This window comes from Ranitomeya variabilis, chromosome 4 (assembly GCF_051348905.1).
Source record: "Ranitomeya variabilis isolate aRanVar5 chromosome 4, aRanVar5.hap1, whole genome shotgun sequence".
Taxonomy (NCBI): Eukaryota; Metazoa; Chordata; class Amphibia; order Anura; family Dendrobatidae; genus Ranitomeya; species Ranitomeya variabilis.
The window spans coordinates 555218076-555243190 of NC_135235.1; the positions used below are offsets into that span (position 1 = coordinate 555218076).

General features: G+C 44.1%; 1 protein-coding gene across 1 annotated transcript; it reads right to left on the reverse strand.

The window, feature by feature from the left end:
• Positions 1–958: 958 nt before the first annotated feature.
• On the reverse strand, positions 959–21564 carry LOC143769157 (uncharacterized). The gene is made up of 5 exons (XM_077257736.1): positions 21456–21564; positions 16497–17994; positions 8357–8536; positions 8006–8129; positions 959–3259 (listed from the first exon to the last, which is right to left on the reverse strand). The coding sequence occupies exons 1-5, from the start codon at positions 21514–21516 to the stop codon at positions 3212–3214; spliced, it is 1911 nt and encodes a 636-aa protein (XP_077113851.1). The 5' UTR covers positions 21517–21564; the 3' UTR covers positions 959–3211.
• Positions 21565–25115: the final 3551 nt, after the last annotated feature.

Here is a 25115-nt window from a genome sequence, read left to right on the forward strand (position 1 = left end):
CAAGACTTCATTACAGAAGCCAAAACCCACAAGCACTTTATAAATGCACTGTGGAATATTTAGCACAGAAGCAAACAAAGTTATTGAGGAAGTGTCAGCAACCGTCCACTGATCCATCCTTGGAAACGCCACAGTTTCTCTTTTTATTTCTGTTTCTTCTCTTTTGCAGAAAAAAAGTTGGTTATTTATTTCCAATATTAATGGTGCTCTCAAATTTCACAATCGCTGTCCCCAATGGAGCTCACAATCTACCATCTCCAACATACACACAACCTTTATAGTGGTCTTATCTCGAATTTTTCATGCAGAGATTTAAATTCCCTGGAAAGTGCTGGGTGTTGGACCCCAAAGGATCTGGTACTGCGGCTGTGTGCACACGTTGCGTTTTTTCACTTTAAAAACGCATTAAAAAACGCATACATATGCATCCCATCATTTAGAATGCATTCCGCAATTTTTGTGTATATGTTGCGTTTTTTTTCCGCGAAAAAAACGAATCCCGGTAAAAAACGCAGCATGTTCATTAATTTTGCAGATTTTTCGCGTTTTTCCCCCGCTATTTAATGCATTGGGAAGCTCCGGAAAAAAACGCATCAAAAATGCACAAAAAACGCACAAAAAATGCATGCGGATTTCTTGCAGAAAATGTCCGGTTTTGTTCAGGAAATTTCTGCAAGAAATCCTGACGTGTGCACATAGCCTAAAGCAGTTGTCCACTACTCGGACAACCCCTTCTGAATCCCTATATTCTAGCAGTGTCGGCACTGGCTCTCCTGGGGATTGTGTAACATTGTTATGTCACGCGACCCCTGCGGCCAAACGGCGCTGGCTTCACTCTCTCCGCTGCTGCTCTCACTTTCTCCGGATGTGATTTGTCAAAAGGTGGAGAGAGTTAAGCCAGTGCTGATTGGCTGCAGGGATTGCGTGACATAATAATGTCATGTGATCCTCAGGAAAGCCAGTGCCGACACTGCTGGAAAGGACCCGGCACCGGAGGTGAGTATAAGTGTTATTATTTTACAAGGGGGAAACATAGGGATTGAGAAGCGGTTATCCTTTAATTATCTATTCCATCAATATCCAGGTAGTCAAACTATTTTAGTGAAAATTATTCAGCAAAGATTCCTTGACCTAATAGAAGACAGATTCTATGTAATGCCTTGTTCTTGCTTTTAGACAGCTACTGTCATTCATGCACACCGGCTGTTACTTGATGTGTACCATGAGGCCACTGACAGTGAAAAGAGGGAACTGTCATCACTGACAGGCTCCGTCCCACTAGCTGCTTAAATAATTATGGGTGTGGGTAATGAAGATGTCTTTTGCTTGATCTGATCCTGGCCTTAGTCATGCAGCATGTGATATCTATACATACCAGCCCTAATCTCCACTGGTATCTCCACTATTCAGTAATTCAGCTATTAAGCGCAACCATTCACTAAGGGGATACATCTGGTTTTTGGTAAACTGTAGGTGATATCCAATAAGTGACTAATGGACGACAAATTCTTGACTGGAGGCAGATGGTGCTGTGCCTGGGAAATGAAGAAACAGGCAAGAGTGCTGCGACCATTTAATCAGCTGATCTGGAGGGGGGCCATCAGTCGGACCACTCACTGTTCTATCCTGCAGGGAGGCCATCAGGATTAGTCCTAGAAAACCCATTTATAAAAAAAAAATCTCCAAAAAACGCAAACTTTAAAAAACACAAATACCACATGAATGACATTAAAGATATATTTTCTGACTATAAAAGAATTATTAACAAAACAAAATATGGTACTTCATTTTAACCAGTTGGTGACACCGCCATACATGTGTGGTGTACGTGCAGGCTCTGGAGACCATACTGCGCCATAGAGGGCAGGTGCCGGCTTTTAATACAGCTGGCACCTGGGAGAAGCTATTGCGTTTGGAGATATCTCTAATCTTAGATGCCACTTGACTCCGTTTAAGAGGTTAGAATTGGGGTGTGAGGGAGGCATATCTTTTCTCGCCCTTCACCCATCCCCCATAACTTGATTGAGGGATACTGATAGCATTATTATGTCAGACCTGGTCTTATTGAAGGGCCTACTAATCAGAGGCGGTGCTGTGGAAGCAGGTACAAGACGTTTTGCAGGGCAGTGGCCATATACTACCAATGTAGCAGATGGACTACGGTCCTGCAACAGTAAGGCTACGTTCCCATGATGAGTTTTTGGTGCGTTTTTTAGGCTGCATATATTTTCTGCGGCGCCTACAGTTCTAGCGAAGTGGATGGGATTCTTTTATTTTACTCAACGTAAACTGACCTGCGGTGCGTGTTTCAAATCCGACACATGAATTTTCTCTTGCGCATAGACTTGCAATAGATGCAGGAAATCTCCAGGAAAAGAACGCCCGTGCGTTTTTAGTGCGTTTCAGAAGGGAAAACGCGTCATCAAGAACGCATGTAATCCACACCTAAGTATAGCAAGAATGTTTTATCAAAGCAAGAAACCGGGAAGTATCAAAAACAAAGCAGCTTTAGTTAAAATATGACACACCAAAAAGAAACAAAAAGAACACAGCATCAAAAACGCAATAAAAACGCATGTTAAAAAACGCAAGCAACTTAATTTAAATAATAGGTGCAGAAATGGTGCAGTTCAAAAACTCCAAAAAAGCTCATCAAGGGAAAGTAGCCTAAGGGGATTCTGTCAGTAGGTTTGTGCTACCCTGCGTGCAAGCAGCATAATGTAGAGACAGAGACCCTGATTGCTGAACTCTGTATAGCCCCGCCCAAATCACTGATTGGCACCTTTCTGTGTACACTGTGCATAGGCAGAAATCTGCCAATTTGTTATACAGAACTCACAAATATTGAAAACTACATGGCAGCAGGTTTACTAGTCCTCTAGTGATAATCTCTCTCTGGTAAAACTGATTTTAGCAAAACTACAGCAAGCAGCCCAGTAAGTGACACATTACTGGAATCAGAGTCTCTGCCCCTATATAATGCTGCTCTCAGATTAGGTGGCAAAAACCTGATGACAGATTCCCTTTAATTATCACAACGCTATGTTTTTATAGGTGTACATTAAGACACTCCATTAAATGTAAGTCTCAATTGGAAAGACATAGGCATTGGTTTTCTATAGAAAGAGAGACCCATCCAGGAATATTTTCTGCTCATCTCGATAATCAGTGGTCCTCCAGGTCAACTTTTGGGAAGTTAGGTGATGTGGTCTCAAAGCCGAGTTCTCTCACACTGCCACATGGTGAAGTTACGTGCCATCTGCCGCAATAAAGAGAAACCACATATTGTTATTCCCATATCATGTGCTGCAATATGTCAGCTAACAGGCACATTCAATGACAATACGTTTTATGTCATGTGTGGCAGGTATTTGCTAGTTGTAGCCACTGCTGAAGATCTGCACCATTGTGCACCTGATGCTGAAGAATATGGCTGAATCCTGCCTCCTAGTGGTGGTAACAGAATATGCAGTCAATCTGTACAGAAGTACATGTTCCTTGTTGCTCTGACTTATAAAGTTGATAAAAATCTACTCTTATATTTTTTCTCATTATTGAATGTTTTAATACATATCTGATCTTTGGATCGTTAACAATCCAGATTACAAAGGGACAAAGTTCTCTTCTGAATTTCTCCTGCGATGTTCCAAGTCAACCACAGATACAGTGTAGAGTAAATCAGTGAAGACCGGCAGCTTTTCGTTGTTGGTCTCCCAACAGTCAGACCTACACTGATCAGTAAGCAGTAAGCCCCAGGTGCCAATCTTGGTAAGGGAGCGTGCTGGAGTCAGATTCTCCTTATTCATTAAGATACACATGCCTCTTATTGAATCAGGAGTGTCTGACAAGTAGTGTGGGCCTTGCCACAAATCTTACTCCAGTCAGTGACTATAGTAAGATTTGTGGCATAAGGTACGCCACAACTCATCAAGAATTAAACAAGCAGGCGCTATCATGCCCCCTACTGCCCCAGCTCCACACATTTTGGGTGAGTTAGGCAAAACTGTTGTGAGAACACCAAAAGTTGCAACCTCATTTTTCACCAAATTTTGCCACTTTTCAAAGTGCTTTACGCCAGAGTTCTGCCATGCCTATATGGAGTGGAAGCAAGGAGACCGGCAGTGGAAGCAAGGTGACCGGTAGGGACCTTGCTGCACACTGGAAGAAGGGCAGCATGGAATCTGTAAAGGTAGAAAATATATACATTTTTTATATTTTTCATCATGCTAAGACAATTATTTCTCCACCTTTTAACTATATATCTCCTTAAGGCTATGTGCACACGTTCAGGATTTTTCGCATTTTTTTCTGAGGGAAAAACGCTTAAAAAACGCACACATAAGCATCCCATCATTTTTAATGCATTCTGCAATTTTTGTGCACATGATGCGTTTTTTTTCTGCAAAAAAACCACATTGCGGTAAAAAACGCAGCATGTTCATAAATTTTGTGGATTTTTTGTGTTTTTCCCGCTATTTAATGCATTGGGAGGCTCCGGAAAAAAACGCGCAAAAAACGAGTCAAAAACGCGAAAAAAACGCATGCGGATTGCCTGCAGAAAAAGTTCGGTTTTGATCAGGAAAGTTCTGCAGAAAATCCGTGTGCACATAGCCTAAAAGAGGTTTTCTAAACCAATCAACCCCTGAATACTCTTCCCACAAAATGCACCCATGCAGGGTTGTATTACCGAATAGGCTTTCTGGTATTTCAGGCCCATTCTAGCACTTTGATCCTTCACCCCAGTACGGTAGGCAGCCTGACCCTACAACGGTTGATGCTAGGCCACAGTCCACAGCCCTATAATTAATAACTATAGATCCACTGTGATACATGTATATACTGTTACGTCCATATATATTTGGACAGAGACAACATTTTTCTAATTTTGGTTATAGACAATACCACAATTTATTTTAAACAAAACAATTCAGATGCAGTTGAAGTTCAGACTTTCAGCTTTCATTTGAGGGTATCCACATTAAAATTGGATGAAGGGTTTAGGAGTTTCAGCTCCTTAACATGTGCCACCTTGTTTTTAAAGGGACCAAAAGTAATTGGACAGATTCAATAATTTTAAATAAAATGTTCATTTCTAGTACTTGGTTGAAAACCCTTTGTTGGCAATGACTGCCTGAAGTCTTGAACTCATGGACATCACCAGACGCTGTGTTTCCTCCTTTTCGATGCTCTGCCAGGCCTTCACTGCTGTGGTTTTCAGTTGCTGTTTGTTTGTGGGCCTTTCTGTCTGAAGTTTAGTCTTTAACAAGTGAAATGCATGCTCATTGGGTTGAGATCAGGTGACTAACTTGGCCATTCAAGAATATTCCACTTCTTTGCTTTAATAAACTCCTGGTTTGCTTTGGCTTTATGTTTTGGGTCATTGTCCATCTGTAGTATGAAACGACGACCAATCAGTTTGCTGCATTTGGCTGGATCTGAGCACACAGTATGGCTCTGAATACCTCAGAATTCATTCGGCTGCTTCTGTCCTGTGTCACATCATCAATAAACACTAGTGACCCAGTGCCACTGGCAGCCATGCATGCCCAAGCCATCACACTGCCTCCACCATGTTTTACAGATGATGTGGTATGCTTTGGATCATGAGCTGTACCACGCCTTCGACATACTTTTCTCTTTCCATCATTCTGGTAGAGGTTGATCTTGGTTTCATCTGTCCAAAGAATGTTATTCCAGAACTGTGCTGGCTTTTTTAGGTGTTTTTTAGCAAAGTCCAGTCTAGCCTTTTTATTCTTGATGCTTATGAGTGGCTTGCACCGTGCAGTGAACCCTCTGTATTTACTTTCATGCAGTCTTCTCTTTATGGTAGATTTGGATATTGATACTCCTACCTCCTGGAGAGTGTTGTTCACTTGGTTGGCTGTTGTGAAGGGGTTTCTCTTCACCATGGAGATTATTCTGCGATCATCCACCAATGTTGTCTTCCGTGGGCGCCCAGGTCTTTTTGCATTGATGCGTTCACCAGTGCTTGCTTTCGTTCTCAGGATGTACCAAACTGTAGATTTTGCCACTCCTAATATTGTAGCAATATCTCGGATGGGTTTTTTCTGTTTTCGCAGCTTAAGGATGGCTTGTTTCACCTGCATGGAGAGCTCCTTTGACCGCATGTTTACTTCACAGCAAAAACCTTCCAAATGCAAGCACCGCACCTCAAATCAACTCCAGGCCTTTTATCTGCTTAATTGAGAATGACATAACAAAGGGATTGCCCACACCTGTCCATGAAATAGCCTTGGAGTCAATTGTCCAATTACTTTTGGTCCCTTTAAAAACAGGGTGGCACATGTTAAAGGGAACCTGTCACCACGTTTTTGGAAGATGGGATAAAAATAGCGTTAAATAGGGGCAGAGGTGGGCGTTACATTAGTGTGTTTGTTATGCGTTTATTACCCACCTAAGTTGCCGAAATACCTTTGCAAAGTCTCCGTTTTCGCCTGTCAATCAGGCTGGTCTGGTCAAAAGGGCGTGTTGTCTTCCCCCAGATTTTGCGTAGTTTTCCGTTGGTGGCGTAGTGGTGTGCGCATGCCCAAGGTCCCGAATCCTCTGCCAGGGGATTTAAAAGAGCGCGCTGTTCGTTATTTCATTGGTGATCGGTGGGCGCGGCCATCTTCCTTTGGCCGCGCGTGCGCAGAAGCGGCGCTCTGCTGGCCGCGGCTTCAGGAAAATGGCCGCCGCGATATCCATCTGCGCACGCGCGGCATCCCGCGGCCATTTTCCTGAAGCCGCGGCCAGCAGAGCGCCGCTTCTGCGCACGCGCGGCCAAAGGAAGATGGCCGCGCCCACCGATCACCAATGAAATAACGAACAGCGCGCTCTTTTAAATCCCCTGGCAGAGGATTCGGGACCTTGGGCATGCGCACACCACTACGCCACCAGCGGAAAACTACGCAAAATCTGGGGGAAGACAACACGCCCTTTTGACCAGACCAGCCTGATTGACAGGCGAAAACGGAGACTTTGCAAAGGTATTTCGGCAACTTAGGTGGGTAATAAACGCATAACAAACACACTAATGTAACGCCCACCTCTGCCCCTATTTAACGCTATTTTTATCCCATCTTCCAAAAACGTGGTGACAGGTTCCCTTTAAGGAGCTGAAACTCCTAAACCCTTCATCCAATTTTAATGTGGATACCCTCAAATGAAAGCTGAAAGTCTGAACTTCAACTGCATCTGAATTGTTTTGTTTAAAATTCATCGTGGTAATGTCTATAACCAAAATTAGAAAAATGTTGTCTCTGTCCAAATATATATGGACTTAATTGTATGTACATATCGCTGTGGTCCAGAGCACAAAATGCCATTAACCATGACCCCTTTAAATCGAGGATAAGATTTGGATCTACTGTTTTTGGTATCCAATGGGGGCAATAAAGCTGCATGAGCTCGGACAGTAGACACCATCATAATGAGTTGTTCCCAGCTTAACACGATGTCTGATGCCAAAGAGTAACTTGAGGCTCCTTGGTCCCAATATAAAACATATAACAGGGTCCCTCCCCCCAATCTCCCTAATGTTATCTATATCCTTGGCACTTTATTATATGTGGCCCTTGCGGACCCAGTTACCAATTCTATTGGCATTGAGCAAAATGATTTGAAGCTCCCTGGTCCAGTGGCCATTGTGCTAGTCCGAGGCTGCAGGACCAGAGCATTATGAACCTCCTCCTATCAGCTGGCATAGCCCGACACTTTATTAGTAGGCCGTTGTGATAAGATCGTTGCAGCATGATGAATGCACAATGTCGCTGTGACCTTCTGTTCTAAAGAGGAACAGGTGATGTTGGCAGGTAGGAAGAGGTTCATCATACTTGGTCACCACCACCACTACTGATGTGGCCACTGGACCAGGATCCTGAGAATCTTTTTATCTAACTGCTACCTATGGACTCCTATAGATTCACCCCTGTCTATCAGATTTCTCATATACATTTTTCCTATATTTATTTTTGTTAGTCTAGCTGTTGGTTACATCAGTCCTTACCTCCTTTGTGCAATGAAATGTAGATGGATCTGACAGAGACTCATAATCTGAACATGAGGTGAAGTCCACAGATCGAGAAGATGAAGATGAGCTAGATTGTGGCATCAGAGTGGAAATCCAAAGTCTGAGAAAGCAGTGATAATTAATTAATAAAAATACATAATTTCAGAAAAAAAATACTCTCTTGATGACTGGGTTATGTAGCATGAGTTTTCCACAATGTGGGCGGCATTCTGCAACTTTCCCAAATAGCCATTAATTTGTATAATCCATGAACTTTTATGCATTTTTATATACAGGCACATTTCATCAATTATCAGGTTAGTAAGAAGAATAGTTTGCATAACTTACCTAGTTCTTACAGATTTAGAAATCGCCTTAATGTCCACCCTCCTAATCAAGAAAGGGAGAAATGCCAGGAGCACAGACAGAAGAATACAACACCCGCCAATGACACACGCAAGCTGGAACGTGGTGAGGGATGATCGGCAGCACTCGCCTCCATAACACAAAGAACTCATCTGCAGGCACCTATACCAAGGAGAAGTGGGCAGTAAAGACGGTAAATGACAAATGTAAATTATGTCTTATTGCTGTAGGGAGTACATACTGTGTACACATGTTCGAAAAGTTTAGTATTGTTGGGCTTTATCGCATTATTTAAAAAAAGGTTAAAAAAAATATAACGTAAAAAGTTTGAAGGCCCCAAATAGGACTGCACTTCCATGTTGGCATTGGTAAAGAGCAGGAAAGAGCTTCTCTTTTCAGTACATGAACAGTGATTTATATAAAGGGAACTGGATAACTGGTTCACTTTAATAGCTAAGCCTGCGACCTTCTCTGTATCAGTATCGGGCATGATGGAGTAAGGGGCTGATTAAGCTATTGAAACATATGAAACCTTACATGGAACATGTGATGCTAGTTGGGGCACTGAAACTGGTACATTGGGGCACATCTGAAAAATAATGTAGAGTAAGTGACATCATATTAACATTTCAAAACTAAAAAGATATTTTTGATGCAATGGACATCCCCCTTATTAGAGGGTAGGGTCCTCTATCCAGTATCTCTCATTTATAAGCCATAGCTAAACATTCATTATATATATATATATATATATATATATATATATATATAATCTTGTCCAGTATCGGAAGCTATGAAACTTTGAAAGATAATCTTGTCCAGCATCGGAAGCTATGAAACTTTGAAAGTCACTCCGTCTATAATCTGTCTTTTCCAAATATCTGTGTGCCAATATCCTTATATCATCCCATAAGTAATCGCGGTTCCTCACAAGACCTCCTTATGTAATGCTATTGGCGGCACCCCTGCATGGTACCCCTTCCCCTTCCACACAGGTCCCTGGCATTTTCCCTATCTACTGGTGTTGTACGTGCCACAGTTCCTGGCGGCGCACCTAGTGCATGCGCTCCCCTGCTGTTAAAGGGGCAGTTGCGCGCAAAGGTAAATGCCCCCAGGCATTTAGTATAGAGTACACCTACAAGATGGCTCTTAGCCAATAGCTGAGAAGCACCTTGTTTAAAAGGCACCCTTCCCAATAGGGAGGTGCCAAGCAGCCAAGTATCATTAGATTGTGTGGTAGCCTACTAGTGAACTGTGAGGTCCCCTGGTCCTGGTGTGGTCAGTGTCCTGAACCCAAAGTCCCTGATCCTTGTGTGGCCAGTCCTGAACTTGAAGTCCCTGGTACTAGTGCAACAAGGGCCTGAACCTCGTCCCGTGGTCCATGTCCGGCTAGTCCTGAACCTAAACCCCTGGTTCCTGTGTTGCCATACCTGAACCTTGCCTCCCAGTCCGTGTGCAACCAATCCCTGAATCAGGGTCTGAGACCTGTATGCCTGAACGTAGGCCTATCAAAGTATTTCAGCGATGAAGGATAACTTTCACCAGAGGAAGCGATGAAGGATAACTTTCATCAGGTAATCACTTACATACAACATGTTCATACTCCAGGCCAGAAGAGGGAGCTCTGAACCCGGATTAAGGGGAACTTCCTTATATTCTGGCTGGAGAGGAAGTTAGATAGCACTCTGTCAGAGGACAGAGAAGGGAGCAGACTGACATAGTGTCGGAAGGTCTAAAGGAGCCGTGTGGTCTGAGTTACTACAGCTCCTCGAGGAAGAGAACAGAAGGAAAGAACAACTTGTAGAACGAGTGCAGGAGAAAGAAAGCACAGGAGGATAACACCAGTGGAGCAGAGCTGTGAAGTGGCTACCTCCCTGGCTATCGTAGATTCCGGTAGCCAGAAGACCATGGCCGTGCTAAACTCTAAAGTGGCATGGCTGAAACCGGAAGGACAGCTGGATTGTAAATCACCTGTCTGTCTTGAAACCCAGGAGACACAGTGATAACTATGGGGCCCGGGTCGTGATAGAAACCCTGTAAAAAGGCCCAGTTCACCTGTCATACAGATTGTTTCCTAACCCATGTGGAGGACAGAGAGGAAATGTGAGGACCTTATCAGAAGCCATAATTGACTACAACACCATCGTCCAAGACGGCCAGACCCTGCCGGTACTTGTTGTCTGGTGCCCTGAACTGCGGCAGCCTGAAACTACAGTAAACCAGGTAAAGAGACTGTAAACCTGTGTCCTCGTTCTTCTCTGCACCTCTCTCCATCTTCACTTATATACCGGGACCCCGGAGACCTACTTCACATGTGGGAAGTTATAACATCTAGTTGCCATAACATCACCCCAGAGGACCCCTTTAAGCAGCGTTGGTCCCTACTGACCGAATACCACAGGTGGCGTCACGAACATAAACTTTAATCAATGTCCCTTTTACATGGGCGCCCAGGGCCACGGATCGCCGCCGTGACACGTCCCCTTAAGTACCGGACCCGGTACCGAGTACCCTACGGCCCTGGCGGGCAACTCACTTATACTATACATTCCTCATCCAATCTCCTCCAAGACATCTCCCAAGTATCCCCCATCATACCTTCCCCACTGCTTTCAAACATGCCACAATCAGACCTATCCTCAAATAGCCATCCCTTGACCCAAGCGCTATGTCCAGCTATCGCCCCATATCTTTGCTCCCATTTGCATCCAAACTCCTTGGGCTGTACGTCCATGCTGAACTTTCCTTTCACTTTGCTGCTAACTCTCTCTTCGACAGCCTACAATCTGGCTTCCGTCCCCACCATTCCACTGAGACTGCCCTGACCAAAATTACTAACGACTTAAGGTACCTTCACACGAAGCGACGCTGCAGCGATAGCGACAACGATGCCGATCGCTGCAGCGTCGCTGTTTGGTCGCTGGAGAGCTGTCACACAGACCGCTCTCCAGCGTCCAACGATGCCGAGGTCCCCGGGTAACCAGGGTAAACATCGGGTTGCTAAGCGCAGGGCCGCACTTAGTAACCCGATGTTTACCCTGGTTACCAGCGTAAAATGTAAAAAAAACAAACAGTACATACTTACATGCGTCCCCCGGCGTCCGCTTCCTGCACTGTGTGAGCGCCGGCAGTAGCAGGGCACAGCGGTGACGTCACCGCTGTGCTGTGCTTTCACTTTCACTTTGCGGCGCTCAGTCAGTGTGGGAAGCGGACGGCGGGGGACGCACGTGAGTATGTACTGTTTTTTTTTTTACATTTTACGCTGGTAACCAGGGTAAACATCGGGTTACTAAGCGCGGCCCTGCGCTTAGCAACCCGATGTTTACCCTGGTTACCAGTGTAAAACATCGCTGTCATCGTTGCTTTTGCTGTCAAACACAACGATACACGGCGATCGGACGACCAAATAAAGTTCTGAACTTTATTCAGCGACCAGCGACATCACAGCAGGATCCTGATCGCTGCTGCGTGTCAAACTAAACGATATCGCTAGCCAGGACGCTGCAACGTCACGGAACGCTAGAGATATCGTTACAAAGTCGTTTCGTGTGAAGGTACCTTTACTTACAGCCAAAGCTAACAGACAATTCTCTATACTCCTCCTTCTAGACCTGTCCTCTGCCTTCGACACAGTTGACCACTGCCTACTACAGATCCTCTCTTCCTTTGGGGTCAAAGTCCTCACCCTATCTTGGATCTCCTCATCAACTCAGATCTACCCTCTGGCCCAGATGTCACCTCTCTGCTCTCCAGAATCTCAGAGTGTCTATCAGCCATATCCTCCTTCTTCTCCTCTCGCTTCCTCAAGCTCAATGTGGACAAATCTGAACTAATTATCTTTCCTCCATTTCGCATATCTTCCCTACCTGATCTATCTATCAAAATAAATGAAATCACACTTTCCCCTGTCCCCAAAATCGGCTGCCTCGGAGTAACCCTTGACTCTGCCCTGTCCTTCAAACCGCGCATCCAAGCTCTCGCCACCTCCTGTCGCCTCCAGCTCAAAAATATTTCCAGAATCCTTCCTTTCCTCAACCCTCACTCTACCAAAATGCTTGTGCATGCCCTAATTATCTCCCGCCTCAACTACTGCAACATCCTCCTCTGTGGCCTACCTTCTAACACTCTCGCACCCCTCCAGTCCGTCCTTAACTCTGCTGCTCGACTAATTAATCTCTCTCCACCCTACACTCCTGCTTCCCCTCTTTGCAAATCCCTTCACTGGCTCCCAATTTCCCAGCGTATCCAGTTTAAACTACTAACGCTGACCAGCAAAGCCATCCATAACCTTTCTCCTCCGTATATTTTTGAACTAATCTCTCAATATCTTCCCTCACTTAATCTCCGGTCCTCCCAAGACCTCCTTCTCTCCTCCACGCTTATTCGCTCCTCACCCAATCGCCTCCAAGATTTCTCCCGAATATCCTCCATCCTCTGGAATTCTGTGCCCCAACACGTCCGGCTATCCACCACATTGGGATCCTTCAAAATAAACCTGAAAACCCACCTCTTCAAAGAAGCTTACAACCTGTAATGACCACACGGCCACCTCAACACAATCGGAGCTACTGCAACCCTCGAACTACTGTCTCCTTCCCCATAATCCTGTAGAATGTAAGCCCACAAGGGCAGGGTCCTCTTCCCTCTGTATCAGTCTGTCATTTTTAGTTTTGATTACTGTGATATTTGTATTTTGATTCAACCCCTTCTCATGTACAGCGCCATGGAATTAATGGTGCTATATAAATAAATAATAATAATAATCATCTGGAATCCTGAGCCCCAACACGTCCGATTGTCTCCAACATTCTGAGCTTTCAGACAGAACTTGAAAACCCATATTTTCATGCATGAAAGTTTACAGCCTGCAATAACCCCAATGCCACCTCACCACTACCGGAGCTGCCACAACCCTACTGTCTCCTTCCCCATTATCCAGTGGATTGTAAACCCAAGGGCAGGGCCCTCTCCCCTCTGTACCTGTCTGTCATTGTTAGTTTGTTCACAGTATTTTATATTTGTATCCGGTATGTAACCCATTCTCATGTTCAGCACTATGGAATCAATGGTGCTCTAACAATAAATAATAATTCGGGAATTTGTCCTCAGTCCTGTAAAATAAAATTACATGTAAATGTCTTCCAAACCTCTGCTTTTCCCTGGTCTAGTTGCCTGCCTTCAGCTGCATTGATAGCAGAACATACTCGTTTGGAGTACTGATGATGACTGTGAGAGGGCCAGCACCTGTCTCCTCCTCTGAGTGTCGTGCTTATCAGAACAATCACCTGCAGCAGCTTATCCCCAGAGTTAGTGAGACTCAGGATCTGACCCTTTCACTGTCATCATCTGTACTCCAAATGAGTACACTCTGGTATTAATGCAGTTAAATGCAGCCAAATAGACTGGGGTAAGGCAGAGGATTTGGTAGCAATTTGCATGCAATTTTTTTTACAGGAATAAAGACAAATTCCCTTGTGATTTGCAAATTCTCATAACTTTCCATGCTGAACAAAATGATAAAATAAATGCTTAATTACCGTATTTTCCGGATTATAAGGCGCACCGGATTATAAGGCGCACTTTCTATGAGCGCCTCATAAGCAATTTTGTTTCATATATAAGGCGCACTGGATTATAAGGCGCAGCACATTACCGTTAAATAAACCATTGCTCAGACTGCAAGTCAAGATTTATTACACTTTTTAACAATAACTTGAAACTGGTTCAGCTGTAATTGCAAATCAAAACGTTTACCGTACTTTTTCAGTTCATTCCTCCACCAGAAATCCATCAAATCCGTCATCTTCAGTGTCGGAGTTGAACAGTTGGGCGATTTCGGAATCAAGCATGGGGTCCTCCTCTTCATTATCCGAGTCGGTCTCGCTGCTGCTGCTAGGCTCTTCAGTGGTGATTCCAGCCTTCCTGAAAGCTCGGATGACACTGGAGACTGATACATTCTTCCAGGCATCCACGATCCACTGGCACATAGTGGCATAACTCGCACGGCGTTGCCTCCCTGTGTTGGTGAATGTGTGGTCACCTTCTGTCATCCAATGCTCCCATGCAGCTCGCAATTTAACTTTAAATGACCTGTTGATGCTGATATCTAGCGGCTGGAGCACTTTGGTTAATCCACCAGGGATGACAGCAAGCTCCGAATTAGTTTTCTTCACTTGGGCTTTGACAGTATCGGTCACGTGGGCGCGCATCGAGTCACAGACCAATAGGGATGGGGATTTGTGAAAAAAGCCACCCGGTCTCTTGACGTAGACCTCCCTCAGCCACTCACTCATCTTCTCCTCATCCATCCAGCCCTTTGGGTTAGCCTTAATGATGACACCAGCAGGAAAATTTTCTTTAGGCAAAGTCTTCCTCTTGAAAATTACCATGGGTGGTAGTTTCTGGCCATTAGCCTGACAAGCGAGAACTACAGTGAAAGATGACTTCTCATTTCCTGTGGTACGTATAGATATTGTACTGGTCCCTGTTTTCTCAACAGTACGGTTTACGGGGATATCGAAAGTGAGGGGAACCTCATCCATGTTAATAATGTGTTCTGGCTGGATATTCTTTTCATTTATCTTGGTTATGCAGTAGGTGCGGAAAATGGCCAGCTTCTCTTCATAATCCTTTGGTAATTGCTGGCACACAGTAGTTCTGGTGCGAATGGAGAGATGACGCCTTTTCATGAAACGAAAGCACCATGAAGGACCTCCTCGAAAGTCCTTGATCTCCATGTCACGTGCTAAAGCAGTGGCTTTGAGTCGAATAGAGACAGTGGAGACGCTTCTACCTGCGTTTCTCTGTTCCATAACCCACTGTTCTATTTTGTCCTCCAACTGTGGCCACCTTGCTTTGTTTCCTCGGAAACACAGTTTGGTCTTCTTTACTTGGCGGAGGGCATCTTCTTGTTTTCTCCACTTACGCACCATGGATTCATTAATGTTGAATTCTCTTGCAGCTGCCCTATTTCCATGCTCTACTGCATAACTTATAGCTTTAAGCTTGAAACCTGCATCATAAGCATGTCTCTTAACAGGAGGCATTTTTTGGGGTAGTGGATATAGTTAACGCTAAAGCACAGATATATTGCAAGGATCCTGCGCACAGAGCTGTAAGTATCACAGCAACCCTGCACGCCGGTCACATCCACCCTGCGGCCAAAGCTCTTCCGCCCCACCTGCTGTATAGGAACGTCACGGGACCCCTGCACGCCAGCCTCATCAACTCTGCAGCGTGTCTGCTGCACGGGGCTTCAGGAAGATGGCCGCGGGATGCCGCGCGTGCGCAGAAGAGATCGCGGCGGCCATCTTCCCAAAGCCGAGATGCAAACTCGGCTTTGGAAAGATGGCCGCCGCGATCTCTTGTGCGCACGCGCGGCATCCCGCGGCCATCTTCCTGAAGCCCCGTGCAGCAGACACGCTGCAGAGCACTCTTCTGCGCACGCGCGGCCCCAGGAAGATGGCCGCCCCCACCGATGAAAGGGATGACAGCGCAGATCGCGCGCTGTGTCTTCACGTGGGCGCAGGGAATTCGGAACTTGGACATGCGCACACCACTACGCCACCAACGGAAAGCTGGGGAAGAAAAGAGCGCTGTGAACACACCCATCTGACCAGACCAGCCTGATTGACAGGCGAAAACAGCGACTTTGGTAATGTATTTCTCAGCATAGGTGGGGAATCAGGGTACACTACATACACTATAGTAACGCACAGCGCAGGCCCTATTTAACAGTATTTATAGCTCAATCTGAAAAAACGGGGTGACAGGTTCCCTTTAATACTGTTGGAGCTAGATTGTGCTGTGGAACCAGGTGCCAATTAGGGGCGTAATATAAGCGTGCACTTTATTTGTACTTTCACTTTCACTTCGGGCCCGCAGCCAGTTGGTCTTATATATACCAATAGTGGTGGTGCTGTGGTATGCCGCCGCCGACCCCTGCCGCCCACGATAGAGGTAAAGGATCCTGTATGAACCTCTCTCTTGGTTCATATATAAGGCGCACTGGATTATAAGGCGCACTTTCTATTTCTGAGAAATTCTCAACATTTTATGTGCGCCTTATAATCCGGAAAATACGGTACTCTTTAAGACTTTTCACTGATACAGATATACTAACCTGCACATTGCCCCAATATTTTCCACAATAACGCACTGCCCATTCTTTCCACAGGAGATGCCACCAATGTCACACTGACTTTTACAAACACCGCCATATTCCTTATAGCCAGGGTTACAATATATTGGTCCAGGATTATGGGTCATTGTTGCCTTCAGCGGGCTGAATATCCCATCCAGTAACATTTCGCTGTCTGTGGCTCTTGGTACCTCACTGCTTTTACTATCGGTAGGAGATGGGGATGTGCTGTATGAAGGCTGCTGTATATCTGCTATGGGTTGTGTCAGGAGAGATTCCGGTGTTTTTTTAGTCGTTTGAGCTTTACCTTGTTTTGGGGTCAAAGTCACAATGTTGTTCTTAAGGTTTGGACTTATAGAATTATACCTCCCACTACCTTCTTCTTTGACGAGAAAGTCACCTTGTGACAAGAGAGGAGTCTGGTGGTCACCTGTATAGGGTTTGGTAAATGTTTCTACAGGCTGTATAGTATCAGAGTAAACATCTATTAAGGGTTTTTCATCTACAGGCACCAGCACTCTCCATAACTGCAGATTATCTGGAGGAAGCTTACTGACTCCATTACTTGTAGGAAGGACTATCGCTGAACGATGTTCTGCTCCTCTATTAGGAGAAAAACTGAAATGTTCATTTGCAATAGTCACCTCAGTTTCTTCCAGATGATCTTTTATGAGGTAGGGTTTTTTAGAAGTCACCTCTCCTCCACTCTCTGAGAAGAATTTCAGTTTTCGATGTCTAGCATAATCCAGAGGAACATGTTCTCTAGAGCCATCCCATTTGACCCACTTCTGCTTTTCTTCTTCATCTCTCTTCTGTAGGGCACCCACTTGTTGAGTATCGCTAGAGCTTTCTCCTGTAAATTGATATGTTATTTGGACATCCTCATTTAATACCTCCCCATCAATCATAGGAAGTACTGCCAGGTGTTCTACCCAGTTCCCTGGTAATTCACTTATTTTGAATTCTTTGATTCTTCCAGATATTGACTGTTTTTCTCCTTTAGGTTGTTTCTTACTAAAAGATTTGGAGAAAAGTTCAATTCTTCTGGACCTTAAATTCTTATGTTTAACCTCTTTGTAACTCTCCCCTTCTTCGGTTTGGTTCATTAGTTTTGGCTCTCCAAGTTTATCAGTCGTTCGGGGTTTGTTGCGTTTTTTTGACTGATCTTTCCTCTGTGAAATTTTTTTTTGTAGTTTTTCATCCACTTTTTGTATCTTAAAAAGAGGAACCTTATGGTTTGATTGGGGTTTAACTGATGTTTTCACTCCTTCCTTCCTCCTCCAGTCCAGCTGCATGGTGTGACCACTGTGAGGACTTTTATCAACTTTCTTCAAACCATTATTTGTAGACTTCTTTCTAGTTAACGGACGTAGATGAAAGCTTACTACTCGGAGATCAAGGTCCTTCTTTGGGTTATTTAATGGGTATTTCAAGAACTCTTTTAAAATCTTTCTCTCCTCCATTATTTCCATTTCATCCACTACCATGGAAAAAAAATGTGAAAAATTTTAAGTCTTCCCTTCACATCTGTATCCATGACACACAATTAGCCTTCATGCAGACAGTAAAGTTTTAAATGGGTAATGGAGCTGCAAAACTAGACACAGCTCATAAACAGGTGAGGGTGATCTTTCTAAAAGGAAGCAGCCATCCTAAGCCCTGGCCCCTGTACAGCCTATTTAAAGGGATTGTCTGGTCTAAATCGACAAGTCTGCAGTTACTCTGTGTGACTGCAGACTTATGAATCCCCCCAGCGCACACACTTTGTGCCTCGAAGATTCTCCAGTTTTTGAACCAGTAACGACAGTGATGTATGCGTTATAAATACTCCCAGCCAGAGCCCGTCCTGGCCAGAGCGCGCAAGGCCGCGCTCACTAGAAGCCTACACCCACTAGACGGCAAGCTGCCTCACTCAATTTAGACCAAACAACCACTTTAAGTCTTTAAATCTTTTGGCCAAGTAATTATTTCCTTTAAAGGGATATTCCTATCACTTAATGACATAAGTCATTATTGCTGTAATACAATACTTGTGCTGATATCTGGGATGCCTTCTTAGCCCAAAAACAGAGACAGATCTCTACATCTCACCAGTTATTGCATGGTTGCACCTCCAGTCATCTACTTTAAAGGGAACTGCAACAAAGCTTCATTCAATTGATCGAGACAGTGTTGTGTAAGGAGATGAACATCCTGCCTACGTTCCCCCTTGAATACATGTGTATCTTGATGTGTAATGCGTATTGTGACGTGTTATTAGTGGTAGGTTGTAGTTTGATTGACAGTAGAGAGAATTAGGGTTAATATTTGGGATTAGCCCAGAGTGGGAGGAGACAAGGAGAAGGGATAGAGACAGTTTCCTGTTAAGAAATCAGTTAGTGCCCAGTGCACCTATGGTCTAACTAGTCAGCAGAGCCACATGACCTGGTTGTCACTGACGTGAGTGAAGACTGAGACAGTGGACAGTGATCCTGAGCAGAAAAAGGAAAATTGACAGAAGTGATGCACAGGAGACAGATCCTGGGACAGACGCCTAGCAGTACAGGCCCAAGTTACATGAGAGATAAAGTTAACTCAGATAGATAAAGGTCCAGGATGGAACAGAGAGTGCGAGACAAAGAGAGTGCCCTGGGTGGGAGTTCCAAGGCATCAAAGAAGCTAAGTAGTGGCCACACTTTCAAACTAGTTCCCTTAAGCGGGAAGAGGACATGGAACTGTAGTGGGGTAGAAGATGATGTCGGGTCAAGAATGGTTAATGTGAAAATGAATGTTGTACGTTTTTAAAAGTTTTGCATATTGTCTTTATGGCCGGTTTGTGTCTCAGTTTTTCTGGAGGTTCTGCCTCAAGGCCAGTTACAGGGATTGGGGAGATCTGTCCATGGGGGGAAACATTACAAAGCATAGGGGTATGGTTTGCATCACACGGGGTAGTATACAGTTAACAGCTTGGGATTAGCCCACACACTGGGAGGGGTTAGATCTGATAAGAAGGGGAAGCACTTCCTGCTTCTAGTCAGTCAAGAGTCAGGTGCTAGTGGAGCAGAGTTCATTCAGAGGAAGTGCTCAACAGTGACAGTGATTGACAGGTTCCAAGGCAGTGATACAGCAGCGGCAAAGGGATCCTGTCAGTGCCAAGTCTCCAAACAGCATAAAGATAGAGCTGAAGTCTCGTGTAGGTCCTGGGGCAGTCTCGAGCCTGGGGCCCAGAAGATTCTTTGGGTGCAAAAGTCCGAAAAGTGCAAAAAAGGTGGAACTCATTATGTATGGGGCATTATATGGGGTTCATTATTCTGTATGGAGCAATATATATGGCTCATTATGTATGGACCATTATATGGGGTCCATTATTCTGTATGGGGCATTATATGGGGTCCATTATTCTGTATGGAGCATTATATGGGGTCCATTATTCTGTACGGAGCATTATATTGGGCTCACTATTCTGTATGGAGCACTATGTGGTACCCATAATACAGTATGGAGGACTATACTGTCTGTTTTCTGAGCTATTGATTGTAGAGTTTACAATAGATATCTCTCATGTAATGTAAGAAGTGAAATTTTTGGCATTGTACTATACCTATATTTCTCTGCCATATCTGTGCATCATGAATTGTGGTATGCGTTAATCAGCGACGCGGGATTTCCGTTACAGACAGACAGACGGAAGTACCCCTTAGACGATTATATAGATATATATTGATTGTATTTCTAAAGAAGAACAGGATGGAAGTGATTCAGTGGCCAAATGTCTCCTGATCTGAACCCCACAGACCACCTATAGGGAATTCTGAGGGGAGACAAGTTGAACATCACCCTCCATCCAGCATCCAGGCTGTAAAAGAGGTCGTTACTGAAGTATGGAAAAATATAGATGTTACAGTATGATACCATCTTGTTCATTCCATGCTTAGAAGACTTGGTGCTGTCCTTAAAAATCATTGAGTTCATACAAAATAAGAAATGTAGAAGTTTTTGATGTGGGGTGTATTCATTTTTGAATCAACTAACCTGAGTAAAACTGAAGGTTTTGTCATGAAAGTTGTATTTTTCACCTTACTTTCATGTTAGGGGGAGAACAATGTTCTGTGACATTCAGTTTTGTCACATTTTCAGAAAATGTTCTTGTTTTCAATGAGATATTGATTAAAATCTTTCTTTCTTTCATGTATGTTGAGCACTGTATATAAATGCATGTCATATTCACATGCACATCTTCCTGGTTGTCTCTCTTTCCTCTGCAGCCAGTAATGTTTAATATATAATAACATGCAGGAATGATAAATGGTTTAGTATAATTCTAATGAAAATTCTGGCTGCTCATTACTTTGGAAGAGAACAATCTCTACTAAATGGATTCTGAGTTGCAATACCAGACACAGCCTATCAATGAGAGTGGCGCTATTTCTGGGGGGGGGGGGAATATTTTTTTCATCCCACCACCAATTGAGACTTAAAGAATTACATTTTTTATGTCCTTGTTTTTATTTTTTTACGCTGGACACTATACTAATATATGAGATTACAATAGCTTCTAATGAACGTCTTCCTTTATTACTAGTGATGAGCGAATATACTCGTTACTCTAGATTTCTCAAGCACGCTCGGGGTCCTCCGAGTACTTTTTAGTACTCGGAGATTTAGTTTTTATTGCCGCAGCTGAATGATTTACATTTGTTAGCAAGCATAAGTACATGTGGGGGTTCCCTAGCAACCAGGCAACCCCCACATGTACTTATGCTGGCTAACAGCTGTAAATCATTCAGCTGCGGCAATAAAAACTAAATCTCCGAGCACTAAAATATACTCTGAGGACCCCCGAGCGTGCGAGTAACGAGTATATTCGCTCATCACTATTTATTACCATGCACATATCAGAAATTGTTTCTGCTCCAAATCTCAACCACATACTGTGTCTACTCCCCTTCTTGAAGGACTTACCTGCTCCAGCAATACAGAATAAATGTCCGAGACAGCAAAGCACAAAACTATTGAGCCGCATCCTCCAAAATAATGTCCCTAATATGTTCCCAGCTTGTCCTGTGCAGCTTTGCATCCAGGGTAAGTGATCTCACATGGAGTCTGTGAGATCTTATGTGCTTTATTATAGCGCTACCTCTTCTGTGTACTTCATCCAACTCCCATCTCTAATTAGGATCTCGATTCTATTTCAAGCGTGTGGGAAATATAGCTTGTGCCTCCCTCCCTGCCTTTCCAACTGTTCTACAGATTGATCTATATGTAAAGATGTAACATGTAGATTGGACCCAGTGTTGGATTGGTCCACCAGCGTACCAAAGGATCCCAGGCTATGACACTAAAGATCCAGTAAAAAAGAACGTTTTTTGCATGTGACCTTGGGAAAAAAATCAGGATCCACTAGGGTCTATAAGTTGCACAGATCAACACAGAAATAACCTGCAGAATTTGGAGACAGTATCTAACATCTAATGTTTAGGTGGGTTGAGGAAAAGAAAGATTGGGCATGTTCGATATCAATATGCCTAATACGTTGTTCCAAGAGGACTGGCAGTGACCTGCACCCTTCACATTCATATGCAATTTTGACCAACCCAAGATTAATTGTGTATCGGGATCGTGCAGATTAGTCTAAGATGTATGGTCAGCTTATTTCTTATGGGATCATTCAGAAATAATCTATTATACATTATTGATTATCTCTTGAGTATAACGAAAACAAATTTATACTTCTCTCCTGGGAAAGCTCTTTTACCTCTGCTCTCAGCCATGTGTGTTTTGGAGTATACAACCACTGCAGGCTTATACTGCGGAGGGACTGTGTTAGGGCTCATACTCATCTCTGTTAAAAAATCAGATTGCACTCTGACAAATGATCCAGTGCACCTTTATGTATCTTGAATTTGTACCCAAGGATGAGCCATACTTGTGCAAGTCCACAATTCTCTTCCTGATATCTTGGCTAATTTCTTGAGACTTTCAAATGATACTACACAAAGAAACAGTGTGTTTCAGGTGTGCATTAAAATACATCCACAGGTGAGTCTCTAATTACGGTAACAGATGGTGCCAAAAAACAGAAGCTTCCAAACACATGACATCATCATATGGGCATGTAAACTTTTGATTTTGTAGTAAGGAATAAAAATGCCTTAAAATATCATCATTATTCTGGCATTTGGTAAAAATTAATAATTATGGTAATCCTAATTGACCTAAAACGGGAAAGGTTTATTCTGATTTCATGTCAGATATTGAGAAAAACATGCAGATGTATCTTTTTATATAGTGTATGTAAACGTCTGGTTTCAACTATATATACATAGAATAGATAGAAAGATGTCATGGAAATATATAATTAGTGCAGTGCGTGTGTAGTTTACTGTCCATGTATTAAGCTAATAATTCAATAAGTTAAAGGAAAAATGGTGCAGTATACCCCTACTTTTTCTTAACCAGCTGAGGGTAAAAGAAATTCTCATGCAGTGAGTGGTGACGTGACCAGGGTTCATCAGCTATGAACTCCGGTTACATTTCTCGCATTAGTACTACACACTGCAGGAGCGTAATTACGCTTCTGCCTGTTATGAACTGGTGGTTTAGGAGCAACATGGGACGAGCTCAGGAGGAGGTGGTACCTGTACTGACCGCAGTTCCTGATCTTAACACAACACTAGAAGTAGCCGTGGGATGTTCCTGTCACTCCCTAGACACCTCATCACAGCCGGAGGACTGACTACCCCTAAAGATAGAATCAGGAAAGCTATCTTGCCTCAGAGAAAATCCCCAAAGGAAGACAGCCCCCCACAAATATTGACTGTGAGTGGAGAGGGAAATGACATACGCAGAATGAAACCAGGATGAAGCAAAGGCCACTCTAGCTAGATAGATAGAATAGGACAGAATACTGTGCGGTCAGTATTAAAAACTAGAAAAATCCACCACAGAGTTTACAAAAATCTCCACACCTGACTAAAGGTGTGGAGGGTAAATCTGCTTCCCAGAGCTTCCAGCTTAACTGAATAAAGCCATACTGACAAGCTGGACAAGAAAAAACATAGAAAGTGCTGAACGATAAAGTCCACAAAATGTGGGCTGCAAAGAACAAAGCAAGGACTTAACTTTGCTGAACTGGTCAGAACATCAGGGAAATCCAAGAGAGATGTGAATCCAAGCAGGAACCATTGACAACTGGCACTAGCTGAAGGATAGAGCCAGGATAAATAGCTGAGCCAGAATAGACGATCAGTGGAAGCAGCTGCTGACTGCTAAATCCAAGGAGCAGCAGTTCCACTTAAATCCACCGGAGGGAGCCCAAGAGCAGAACTCACAAAAGTGCCACTTACAACCACCGGAGGGAGCCCAAGAGCGGAATTCACAACAATACCCCCCCTTGAGGAGGGGTCACCGAACCCACACCAGAGCCCCCAGCCCGATCAGGACGAGCCAAGTGAAAGGCACGAACCAAATCGGCGGCATGGACATCGGAGGCAACAACCCAAGAATTATCCTCCTGGCCATAACCCTTCCACTTGACAAGATACTGAAGCCTCCGCCTCGAAAAACGAGAATCCAAAATTTTCTCCACCACATATTCCAACTCCCCATCAACCAACACCGGGGCAGGAGGATCCACAGAGGGAACAACGGGCACCACATATCTCCGCAACAAAGATCTATGGAAAACATTATGGATGGCAAAAGAGGCTGGAAGGGCCAAACGAAAAGATACCAGATTGATAATCTCAGAAATCTTATAAGGACCAATAAACCGAGGTTTGAACTTTGGGGAAGAAACCTTCATAGGAACATGACGAGAAGATAACCAGACTAAATCCCCCACCCGAAGACGGGGACCAACACACCGACGGCGGTTAGCAAAACGTTGAGCCTTTTCCTGAGACAACGTCAAATTGTCTACCACATGAGTCCAAATCTGCTGCAACCTGTCCACCACAGAATCCACACCAGGACAATCAGAAGGCTAAACCTGCCCCGAAGAAAAACGAGGATGAAAACCAAAATTACAAAAGAAAGGCGAAACCAAAGTAGCCGAACTAGCCCGATTATTAAGGGCAAACTCGGCCAACGGCAAGAAAGCCACCCAATCATCCTGATCAGCAGACACAAAGCATCTCAAATAGGTTTCCAAGGTCTGATTAGTTCGCTCAGTTTGGCCATTTGTCTGAGGATGGAACGCCGAAGAAAAAGACAAATCAATGCCCATCCTAGCACAAAAGGCCCGCCAAAACCTAGAAACAAACTGGGAACCTCTGTCAGACACAATATTCTCCGGAATGCCATGCAAACGAACCACATGCTGAAAAAACAATGGAACCAAATCAGAGGAGGAAGGCAATTTAGGCAAAGGTACCAAATGGACCATTTTAGAGAACCGGTCACAAACCACCCAGATAACAGACATCTTCTGGGAAACAGGAAGATCCGAAATAAAATCCATGAAAATATGCATCCAGGGCCTCTCAGGGACCGGCAAACGCAAAAGCAACCCACTAGCGCGGGAACAGCAAGGCTTGGCCCGGGCACAAGTCCCACAGGACTGCACAAAAGAACGCACATCCCGCAACAAGGAAGGCCACCAAAAGGACCTAGCAACCAAAT

Excerpts from the sequence above, each read along its gene's own strand:
- LOC143769157 (XM_077257736.1), bottom strand. The coding sequence starts at position 21,516 with ATGCGGCTCAATAGTTTTGTGCTTTGCTGTCTCGGACATTTATTCTGT. Across the intron at positions 17,995-21,455 it reads ATTCTGTATTGCTGGAGCAG|TGGATGAAATGGAAATAATG; the intron begins GTAAGTCCTTCA and ends TTTCCATGGTAG. Across the intron at positions 8,537-16,496 it reads AATATTGGGGCAATGTGCAG|GTGCCTGCAGATGAGTTCTT; the intron begins GTTAGTATATCT and ends TCCTTGGTATAG.